Raw genomic sequence first — 12,314 nt, forward strand, 5'->3', positions numbered from 1 at the left:
TCACATGTGATTTTTATCAACCATATCTGTGAAAATATACTTACCACCAAAAGTAATAATTCTAGCCAGTTCCAAATACTTTTGAAATAGGCAAATTTAAATTCTTTCAGTTTTTTGATTTCTTGTATTGTGAAGACAATAATAAAAATACAAAATATAATTTCACAGGAAGCAATAAAATAATCATAGAAGCTAACGTATCTGAGGAGCTTCACAGAGTAAAACTGCCATGAAGTAAGTATTCCTCCAGTTGCAGGGAATTCTGCCACCAATCTGTAAAATGAGGTTTGTGAAAGTAACTGCATTTCAAGAATTTATTTCAGTACCTAACTCGATTGAAATTTCCAGTCAGTGATGTTGTATACTTTAATAGTTATTTTGTACAAAATATGTTTTCTCAGGGTAACAGGCTCAAAAAATTCTTGTGGAAATACTTCTTTTTTAATGCTCCACTTTTTTTGGTGCTCTGAAAATTCATAGTGGTCAAAGACCAGTGTAAATAGAAAGAAAGATGTAACTTTACATTTATTTTACTCTATGTTTTGATTGTGCATTCATAACTCGGCTGCTAATTTATCCCCACAGAATGAGGGGTGATGCTCAAGAACATGCTGTACTGTTACTGTTATTATTCAGGACTCCCCAAATATTTCAGAGGAGGGAAATACACTCTCCCCCTTTAGCTTATCAGAGATACTTCTTGCTTCTAAATCTCAAGATAACATACTATACTAAAGCCAACGTTTTCTGTTTAACTTTAGGCACTGGATTTTGGATACAAAGATCTATATGCAAGTAGAAATATAAAAGTTACTCCAGTACCAAATATAAAAAGATTTTTAGGTAATTCCCTGTATTCCTAGTTTTTCCCATAACTGCAGGTAATTAAGAATTGGCAGTAATTTAAGGAGTCAGGATCTCTATCACAAATTCACAATGTAATTATTCCTACCTGAAGGTGTTAGCAAATTGGTACTGGAATAGGTGCTGCCCCCCTTAACCCCCAAAATACCTCACCAAAATCAAGAACAAAACCTCCAGTTAACAAATAGAAAACAGGAGTTTTTTCCACCTTGCATATAGTCGGTGCACAAATTTGAGCAAGTGAGTGAAGTGAAAGAAACTTAGTATTTTGACCTGAAGTGTAGACTACTAAACAAAAAGCAAAAAATGATGGGCATTTAGTTTGCCAGATATGTGTACAAAAGGAAAATAAGTGGATAAGGTCATAATGTAAGCAATATGCTCCCATACAACTATTGATTATACTACCAGTTAAAAGTTTCAAAATCTGCTGAAATTTCTAAATAACATTTAAAAGATAAATAAAATAAGCATGAAACCTAGAGACAGAAAATATGGACTTAATGTAGTATTACAAGGAGTTCTTTGTATGACTGTAAGCCAATTACCCCAGTGTTTCTATTCTTGTTTAGGACATTGGAGTGATTTGTATTCTTTACTTTATCCCTACCAGGACTATCGGGAAAGGTGAATAATGTTGGTAAGAAGCTGATTCCCTGAAAGAAGATACTATAACATGCTGCTGAGAGTAATTAATTTGCTTTCATTTTGATACATTTTAAAGGCTGTGACTATCTTTCACCATCACTGTTGTACAAGGGCCAAGTTCCCCAATCAGACTAAAGGTTGATTCCATATTCCATTCAGAAGAAAAATGTAAAACTCAAGAGAAAAAAGTGGCTTACTAAGACTCAATGGACACTAGTGTTTACCTGTCCAGTATTCATTATCCTATCCCTCCTTTCTAACAGAACCTTAATTGTGTCAGGCATTCACCCATTCCCAGATGGCTTAGAAGCCAATTCAATCCTCAGGCAGATTCAATCACAGTAATGCTATTTGCTTTGCCAGTCCTTAGGCCTAAGCCAGATAGTATGGTCCAGGTTAGGCAGATTATCTAAGATAATCAGACCTACAGAAATAATTTTTTTCTTTTCGGCTGCTTCCTCCTCCTCGTGAGAGGGGATGTCTTTCATCATTTCCTTCGGTCCAACGGGTTAGCCCTGGCCTGTTATTCTCATGCAATAGCAGATGTGCAAGAGAGCAAGTTTTAATGTACAAACCCCTTTCAAATTTCTGCTTGTATCATGCGTGTGTGCATGCTAAATCACTTCAGTTGTGTCAAATTCTTCGTGACCGTATGGACTGTAGCCTGCCAGGTTCCTCTGTCCATGGGATTCTCCAGGCAAGGATACTGGAGTGGGTTGCTATGCCTTCCTCCAGCAGATCTTCCCAACCCAGGGATCAAACCCCTGTCTCTTATATGTCCTGCATTGGCAGGTGGGTTCTTTACCACTAGTGCCACCTAGGAAGCCCTTGCTTTTATCATATATGCTGACATTCCATTGACCAAAGAAAGTCACATGGTTGAGCCTAGTATCTAGTTCTGGGGTACTGCACCCTGCCCTGGGTGACAGGGTACTACAAGTTTACATGGCAAAGATGTGAAGGACTGGGGCCATTTGCAAATCACCATCGGCTATAATCATGTCTAGGATGTTGGCTGTTGTTATATATTGTTTGAATCTTAAATTGTTCATTCTTGAGACAAAAATTAATAACTTAATAAAGAAGCTCATTGTGAAAGGAAATCAACAGATTTGAATGATCTGATTTAAAGGAAGAAATCGTTAGGGCTAAATGTTAGATTTGTCTAGCTGCAGAATGACAAGAAATAAGGCTATATATTCTTAAGTAATATAAAACTAACCTACTGTATGTACTTCTTCATGTTCTGCAATATATCCTGAAAGAGTAAAACAGTGAATATAATGTTGCTTTTTCTTCATCATTATTGGAGGAACTACATTATATTTATATTGGAGCTTATGATTTTAATCTCAGTACAAACATGCACAAACTGGAAACTCTCACGAGGGCTCTGGATGCCTTTTAAATTCAATATACTAATAAGAGGTCTTGAGTCACTCACCTGATAATGCAAAATAGATTTACATTAGCATTGTATACTGAAAAATCAATAAAAATAACTCTAGTCCCTCTTGTGATCCAGCTGTTCATTCGGAGGTTAATGAACTTGTTTAGGGTTTCAGATTTTGATTTTGATAAAGTGAAAATATACCCCCCATCTCGGTAAACACCAGCAAATCCCCAGTGCCAAGGGGAGTTCATATGAGGAGAAGAGTACTTCCATCTGTTAGACATAAAAAGAATAATGGAGAGATGAGAAAGCTTGACCGAGAATAAGATTTTAAGTTAACTTTTGGCTCAAAAATAGTTTAAAAAAAGTAGTACTAAGTTCATAAGCATTACAGTAATTTTTAAGCAATGTGGTGAGTTAAGGATTAAGCTAAAAGGATTAAGGTTGTATACGTTTTCATTTTTTAGTGCTTATTGTGGACAATACAAGTGCTATAAGAAAAAAACATTTTAATCCATTGCCTCAGGGAATTTGAAATCTATAATACAATGATGAATTTTTTCATTAACGTGTCCCTGTTGTCTTATCAGATCTTCAGTCTTTGAGGAGGACAAGAGTATCCAGGGTTTTCATTCAGAAATATCTGTCTCAGTGCGGGGAAAAAGATGCTTTACAGTTTGTCTTCTAACAATCATATACCATTTACAAATGTCCAATAAATAAAAACTTTATTACAATGTCTGTGTTGTTATATAGGTATCTCATTTTAATGAAAGTACACAAAGTAATTCCCATTCTTTCTACTTTTAACTTAGTTGTTTGTGTGTGCCTGTGTGTGTTCAGTTGTGTCCGACTCTATACCCTTTGGACTATAGCCTGTCAGGCTCCTCTGTCCATGGAATTCTCTAGGCAAGAATACTGGATTGGGTTGCCATTTCCTCCTCCAGGGTATCTTCCTGTCTCAGGGATTGAACCCGTGTCTCCTGTGTCTCCTGCATTTCAGGAAGACTCTTTACCCCCTGAGCAATTCAGGAAGCTCAGCGAACTTAGTTATGGGATATCAAAAAATTAAGCTTTGATTCATTTCAGTTCCTATTTAGTCTCCCCAAACAGATTTGAACAATTATCCAAAGATGCTCTGCTTAAACTTGTTTTCCTATTAGTAATGCCATGTTTCCTTTCACCAGAGAAGATAAAAATTATAACACTAAGAAAAAATACTCATTTAATGAAAATTCCATAGTTGCATGTTTGCATGTTTTCCACATGATTGTTAAAATGAAACAAGAATGTTTGTTATGCTAACCCTCTCCTACTTCCAATTTTTAATACTGGTTTTAATAATGAATGTTACATTTTAGAAAGACAAACACAAATTGATTTGTATTTTGGTTGTTAGGAAATGACACATATTAAAAGTCTAAATCCATGTTAATTTTGGAATGTAAATTATTTGTAGTTGTTATAATTTGGAATGTTAGACTACCTAACAGATTAGTCTTGAGATCAAATTAAAATGTATAATTAAATAATTGACTTATCTCATTTTTTACTGAAAGGGAAATAGTGTGTAGTACTATTATAGCAGTATAAAATTTAAGAGAATGTGTCACTGTACTTAAGAACTTAACATACAAAACAAGAGAATTATACAAGAACATTGTGGTCCTCAAGAATGCCCAAAACTCATACAAAGAGAAAATAAGTTAACAAACCCACAAAGCAATGATCAGTCCTAGGGATACTGGGGAAACTACTCAAGAAGGGAAATGTAGTCACTGTACTTATATTTATATAAATTAAAATAAACACTGACTAATGATTAACAAAAATTATGATATAACCATAGGCTAAGAGGAATAAGGAAGTTTGTTGGAGGAGGGAGTGGTATAAGGAGGATATATGACACACACTTTCTATAATAGAGATGATATATACAAAACTATAAAGCCAAGTAATAGCAGTATATGCATACTATTTAGAAATATGAAGTATATACAAGAAGAAACAACTAAAAGTGGTTGCTTGTGGAATGGAAATTATGAGCAGGAAAGTGTGCACCTTTGTAAATGTTTGCATCACTTTGATAAATATAAAATTCTAAAAAAGATACTTTGCCTCTATGATTTCATATGACCTTAAATGCAGTGATACCAGCACCTTCCATGTTAATGGTAGGTAGTGTCAGTGGCATTGGGCTTTTACATTTTCAATATAAAGTGTAGATGTGAGTCTATACTAGTATTAACCACAGCCACTTTGGGGAACAATGGCCAAAATATCGTTGGCAGGGATCATCCGATGCAGTGTCTGTAAACCTAACTGCCCCTTTTCAAGATGCTATACTGTGCTGAGTTGCTCAGTTCTGTCCGATTCTTTGCGATGTCATGGACTGTAGCCTGTCAGGACCCTCTATCCATGGGAAAAGTACTAGAGTGGGTTGCCATGCCCTCCTCCAGGGGATCTTCCCAACCCAGGGATTGAACCAGGTCTCCTGCATTGCAGGTGGATTCTTTACCAGCTGAGCCACTAGGGAAGTCCAAGAATACTGGAGTGAGTAGCCTGTCCCTTCTCCAGTAGATCTGCCTGACCCAGGAATTGAACCAGGGTTTGCTGCATTGCAGGTGGATTCTTAACCAGCTGAGCTACCAGGGAAGCTCTACTGGCAACAATACAAGATATCACTGAAGTAAGCCAGAGTGAGAAAGCAGCAGAATACTTCAGAAACACTCCCTAGGAATCCCAAAAAGCATTTGGGATGTGTATGAGGGCATCTTGCTAGAGCCAGAGAAGCTGATTGAGTATTATAAAAGCAAAAATGGGCACTTTGCCTTGTATTCAATATGAGTTTCAGAAAAATATCTATTTCTGCTTTATTGACTATGCCAAAGCCTTTGACTGTGGATCACAATAAACTGTGGACAATTCTGAAAGAGATGGGAATACCAGACCATCTGACCTGTCTCTTGAGAAACCTGTATGCAGGTCAGGAAGCAACAGTTAGAACTGGACATGGACCAACAGACTTGTTCCAAATAGGAAAAGGAGTATGTCAAGGCTGAATACTGTCACCCTGCTTATTTAGCTTATATGCAGAGTACAAATGCTGGGCTGGAGGAAGCACAAGCTGGAATTAAGACTGCTGGGAGAAATATCAATAACCTCAGATACGCAGATGACATCACCCTTATGGCAGAAAGTGAAGAAGAGCTAAAGAGCCTCTTGATGAAAGTGAAAAAGGAGAGTGAAAAAGTTGGCTTAAAGCTCACCATTCAGAAAACTAAGATCATGGCATCTGCTCCCATCACTTCATGGCTAATAGATGGGGAAACAGTGAAAACAGTGGCTGACTTTATCTTTCTGAGCTCCAAAATCACTCCAGATGGTGATTGCAGCCATGAAATTAAAAGATGCTTACTACTTAGAAGGAAAGTTATGACCAAGCTAGACAGCATATTAAAAAGTAGAGACATTACTTTGCCACAAAGGTCCATCTAGTCAAGGCTATGGTTTTTCCAGTGGTCATGTATGGATGTGAAAGTTGGACTATAAAGCAAGCTGAGCGCCAAAGAATTGATGCTTTTGAACTGTGGTGTTGGAGGAGACTCTTGAGAGTCTCTTGGACTGCAAGGAGATCCAACCAGTCCATTCTAAAGGAGATCAGTCCTGGGTGTTCATTGGAAGGACTGATGTTGAAGCTGAAACTCCAATAGTCTGGCCACCTGATGTGAAGAGTTGACTCATTTGAAAAGACCCTGATGCAGGGAAAGATTGAGGGCAGGAGGAGAAGGGGACAACAGAGGATGGGATGGTTGGATGGCATCACTGGCTCGATGGACATGGGTTTGGGTGGACTCCGGGAGTTGGTGATGAATAGGGAGGCCTGGAGTGCTATGGTTCATGGGGTTGCAAAGAGTCGGACACTACTGAGCGACTGAACTGAACACTTCATCTACCGCAGCTGAGGGGAGGGAAAACCCACTTTGTATCTTACGGTAAACAAAAAATTAACAGGTTTACTCTTCCTTTTGTCAACACTGCATCTCTGAGTCTTCCTTTGATACTATTATTGAAAGAGTCTCCTTACCTGCCAGCTCTCTGTTGGTATCATTTAGAAAATAAATATATTTTCACAGTTGTTTGAAGATACAATGCTAAGTGCTACAAAAGTTATGTGTAATTTTACACTACTTACTCAGTATGCTGTTTAAGGCCAAAATCAGCCATATCTTCATTTTTAGAAGTGTATTTGTCATAACATTCATCCATCAAAGACCGAAAGAATGCATGGACCTTGCATGTGCCATTGCGGACTTTTAGTTGACGGACTCTGGGGAGTCCTAAAAGTATGTTCTCATAGTAGATGCGACTGCTCTTTAAATCATACAGATTCTCATTATTGTACCATGAGTCCCAGTACAGACCATCCAAAAGGGGTCCTTCCATAAACTTCATATAGAAAAATACATGTTATGGGAAAAATATTTTCATATCAACTGTGAACAGAATCTACATTCATAATGTTATCCATAAGAATATAAAAATCAGTGATTTTGAGGACACGTATGAAAATTACTAGCCAAGCCACCATTAGTGATGGTAATGGTAGATGATGATTATAATGAAGATGGTTAACATTTACTGAGTACTTTCTATGTACTGTTCTAAGCACTTAACAAGTATTAACTCATTTCTATAACCTTTCTTCTCTGAGGGGTATACTGAAAACCCTTTGCCACAACATGGGCAAAGAATTTATTGGTAATTCAAGGAATTTTTAACAGTAATTTTCACCATATACAATTTTAAAGTTGTAAGAACTATATCACACTGAGAACACAGGTTCTCAGTAAACACTGGTTGATTATGTTTCAAGAAGTGACATTTATTTTTATTCATTTCTTCAATAAATAAGTATCAAGTCCCTATGATGTGTGCCAAAGGCTTTTTTATGCAATACCTAAAACTATTTCATCCAATCACATCTTACCTTCCAAAAGTCAGTTATGCTGCGAATAGACTTAAAGTTGGTTCTTTCTTCACCAGCCACAGATGTGTCCAAAAATAGAGATGACATAACTTTGTTTAAGTAATACATATGTGGGTTTACCATCCCAAAAGTCACTAAGGAAAAGAATTTTTTATTTTAAAATTTATGTTAAAAAAACTCAAGTTTTTATCAGGATAAAAATGTACTTGTAATTTGTTCCTAATTTTGTTTTGAAATTTCAATTTTATTTTGCTAACTATAAAAGCAATAATAAAAAAAATAAAATAGAAAAACACAAAACATGAAGAACTTTCCTTTAACCCACTACTTAAGAGTTAGGTTTGGCATATATTCTTCAGATTTTTCTAAATGCGTACACAGTATAGAGAAGACAGCTTTATTTTTACAAAACTGAGACTACATTTTTCATACTATCATGCAAATTGGCTTTTTTCCAACACTGGGAGTATGCAACACAATATAGTGAGTAGTTAAGGATATGAACTTTAAAATCAAACAGAATGGTTTGAGTCCCACCATAGGGATATCTTCTAACGTTTTGAGAAGTGAGATAGTTCATGTGGAACACTTAAAACTATGTTTGGCACATGATAAGATTGAAAAGAACATTAACTAGTATTCTTTCTCACTCTTTTTAGGGTAGGTGAGTAGGTTTTAGATCTGTGAAAGTGTTAGTCGCTCAGTTGTGTCCAACTCTTTGCCATCCCATGGACTATTAGATCAGGGTATACAGCCTGGAAAATCCCACAGGCGGAGGGGCCTGGTAGGCTGCAGTCCATGGGGTCGGGAAGAGTCAGACACGACTGAACGACTTCACTTTCACTTTTCACTTTCATGCATTGGAGAAGGCAATGGCAACCCACTCCAGTGTTCTTGCCTGGAGAATCCCAGGGACGGGGGAGACTGGTGGGCTGCCGTCTGTGGGGTCGCACAGAGTCAGACACGACTGAAGTGACTTAGCAGCAGCAGCAGCATAGACTAAATATGTCTTTCTTTTTTGCTTGAAGACCTTTATTTTTAGTAATAATACATCTTCAACATTATTCCACGCCAAACATGAACCTGTGCCATTCTTTAATGTTGCATATTATGTCATTATATACACCAAAATATTTAAAAAATCCTCTTTTGGAGATTTTGTTTCCCATTCTTCCTAATTATAAAAAGGTGTTTTTAAAAAAATTCCTGAATAATGTGATTGAGTGATTTTAAATATTTTCCACTCCCCAAATGTTCTGTAATAAGCATTTAAAAACTAATCTAAGATAACTTATGAGATGGTTAAAGCTGTTTTTTAATCAATATCTGACTCAAGCTCACTCCCACATACCAATTAATTAGTTAACTGATAAATATTGGGTTGGCCAAAAAGTTTGTATGGGTTTTTCCATACCATCTTACAGAAAAACCTGAATGAACTTTTTTGCCAGCCCAATAACTGCCATACCAACATAAGTCTGGCTTACATATATTGTATACTGGGTCCTATAAAGACAAAATGCTCTTTAATACTGATCATGCTATTAACTCACAGATAGGAGGAATGTAGGTTGAGATGTTTTCCTGGTCCTCCCTAAAGATTTGCACTGATTTCTATCTCCTGTAACTCAGAACTAGCATATTTTACTATTAACTGTGTAACATGCTAGGGAAAAGATCAAAGTAGACATCAAGACTAACTTCTTAGGCCTTATTTGTTGTCTGACCCATTTGTAGTCTGACTAGGGTGAAGCTGATATATCTGTATGGCTCTAAAAGAAATCAAGAATTGGCAACTCAAGGGAATAATTATATTCAAGATAGAACTGTCAACAGGAATAATTGATTCAACCAAAGTTGAGTATGAAAGCTTTTTATTACATCTGTGACTTAAAGTTGTGCCCCTAAAGAAATGGTCATAGTGTTGATCTAAATGAATTTAACGTGTTTAAAATGTGTCATTATGTTTTGAGAGGTTTCAGTAGTCTGAAAGCCTATTTTTTAAAATAAAACCCATGTTTTATTTTTCATCTGCAGATAACTTTAGTTATGTCTCCATCTACATCTGTGTACTTACATATACATAAGTTTATTAAAAAAATAGAGTAGAGTAACAACTCCTGAAGTGTGGTTCTAATTTCTACGTCCTCTCTGTAACGCAGTTTATGTTTCGGAGTTCCTGTGAGACATAAAACAAAAATTTTCCTTAATTTATAATGTATGTAAATCATAGGGATGGAAAAGCACAGGCAATTTTAGCTGTTTACACTGTGAAGGAAAGCTCCAATAGCTTCTGGTTATGTTTTTACTCTCACTTTATGAAGAAGGAATAATTAGTAACATTTTCCCATGGTGATAGTGGGCAATCATTTTATGACTGTTCATAATGAATTTTATAACCCGGATGTTTCCTCACCAGTCTTATTTTAAACTGAAAAAGCAAAATACAAACCAAACAAAATCCCCTCATCTGTTTTTCGCCATCCGTCAACACTGCTTGGGATGGCTGGCTCCTGTTTGAGGAGGAAAAAGGACTCTGCCTGGGATTCTGCTAAGGTCGCTACTCCCTCGATCAACAAAGGCCTTCTAAGGCTGGCTCAGCGAAGGCCAGTGTACAGCAAGCGGCTGCACCCAGATCCAGCTTCATGCAAGGGCAAGGGATGAGATGTCTCTTTGAGGCTTCTCTTGTCCTGTCACACACAATGAGCCTCTTCTGATTCTCAAGAAGAGGCTGTGAAGGGTAACCGATCTGGAGATTATATCTCTCATCAGAAATCATGCGGGGTTACAAACTTTCTTGCAGGCTATTTCGAATTGCCAGTTCCGCCCTGCCCCACCCACTCCCTAGGAGCGCCCCTCACCGCCTAGGTGCCACCGGGAAGCCTCAGCCATTGCCGACTTGGACCACGACGCCCGTTTCGCCTTCCTAGGGCTTCAGAGCCTGCGCGATACTCTCGTGCACGTGCGCCCCTAGCTCGTGTGCCTGAGAGTCCTCTGACAACGGGCGCATGCGGGGCTTGAAGATGCGAAAGCGCGTGCGCACTGAGGGCTGCGTGGAATGGCTTGGCGTGCGCAGACCGGTGTACGCATGGCGGCGTTTGTCTCCTGCGTGTTGTCGATTTCTAGGGCAAACCTGGCGGTAGGCCTGGGCATAATCATAAAAATCGTAGTAACTAATTATAATGGGCTACTTTTTCTTGACTCTCTTATATCTGTTGGCTTGTTTGGTCTTCATACTGCCGCTTCCTGAAAGGTAGGTGTTTTGTCCTTGTATTGACTTGAAGAGACTGAGGAGAATAAATTACCAAAGTCGCATTGAGGCAAGGATTGCTCAGCGCCGATGCCCGAAATTGTAACGGAGACCCCACTCCGCCGCTGCAGCTTTAAGAAACAGATTATTACTAATTGAGAGCTGTTGCTAGAAACAGCTTCCACCCCGCTTTCCACCCAATATGGCTGAAGAGAATGTTGAAATACATGTATTGGGGGAAAAAAATCTGTTTAGCAGTGATGATGTAAAAGAGGTAGGCCGAAACAGTAGTTCTTGGGAGCCCAGACTCATATCTGACACAGAAGCTTTACAAAGATGAAATTTGTAAACTAGCTATAGATAGAAAAAACCAAATTTGACTGTAAATTAAGGCATCCACTAGCTTGCCAGAATGTGAGACTGGAGGGGATTCTCATGTTGGTGAAAACGAAAATAAAAAGGGATAAACTGAAAAGCCCCAGGTTAGCCAGCTGAGAAACCCGTCAAGCTGTTTTGAAAGTAAAAAAGTAAAGCCACTTTTTGTTATTCCTCTGAAAGAGATATAGAATAATGTTGATAAATGCTGTTTCATGTCAGGTAAAAAGAAAAACTAGGCCACACAGCAGCAGGGGTCAATGACTATCAATGATAAGAGGAATAGCAGCAGCAGCAGAAGGCCAGCAGCCAGTAGAGTAGAGACCTGAGAAAAAGAAGGCTACTAGCCTAACTTAAAGATATACAGGATTTGCCCTTTCCTGTACTGGGACTCTCAGAGGCTGGCAAAATTATGTTTCCTAAAGTAATAGGTTATCTGAACTAGAAATGGAGGAGGAAACCCCTCTCCCATATAAGTATTCCAATTTACATGAACTATAAGAATTAGGCAGAGGACTGCAGACTATTTTTAATCCATTGAGCTCAGTGATCTTGAAAAATTAGAAACCTATTTGGTTAAAACAAAACCACAGTGTCAGGAGAGATAATATCATGCTTTAAGTTATTGTGGTTGCCTTTGAGGTGCAAACATAAAAAGTCTAGCTTTGTACCAGGAGGAATAAACTGAGCCGTGAGCTTCACCAAGATAAACTGTTCTAGGATATAGTATTGTTGCCCTTCTGGAGCTTATTCATAGGTTTTGCTGAGGGTCATAAACCAGAAGTTTTATCTTA

The 12,314-nt window shown here is 37.8% G+C and overlaps 1 protein-coding gene across 4 annotated transcripts in view; it reads right to left on the reverse strand.

Annotated features, from left to right (window-relative positions):
• PKD2L2 (polycystin 2 like 2, transient receptor potential cation channel) overlaps positions 1-11,978 on the reverse strand; it is a 44,508-nt gene extending 32,530 nt beyond the window's left edge. For 3 of the 4 annotated variants that reach the window (XM_005682975.3, XM_013965586.2, XM_013965584.2), the window contains exons 1-6: positions 10,757-11,978; positions 9,973-10,074; positions 7,896-8,029; positions 7,101-7,354; positions 2,957-3,178; positions 45-273 (exon numbers count right to left, since the gene is read on the reverse strand). In XM_005682975.3, the coding sequence (XP_005683032.1) occupies positions 45-273; positions 2,957-3,178; positions 7,101-7,354; positions 7,896-8,029; positions 9,973-10,074; positions 10,757-10,787 (972 nt within the window). In that variant the 5' untranslated portion in view covers positions 10,788-11,978. Of the gene's footprint in view, positions 1-40; positions 274-2,956; positions 3,179-7,100; positions 7,355-7,895; positions 8,030-9,972; positions 10,075-10,756 lie in introns of all 4 variants that reach the window. The other variant, XM_013965585.2, reaches the window with a different exon arrangement.

The sequence above is a fragment of the Capra hircus genome, chromosome 7, assembly GCF_001704415.2.
Source record: "Capra hircus breed San Clemente chromosome 7, ASM170441v1, whole genome shotgun sequence".
Lineage (NCBI taxonomy): Eukaryota > Metazoa > Chordata > Mammalia > Artiodactyla > Bovidae > Capra > Capra hircus.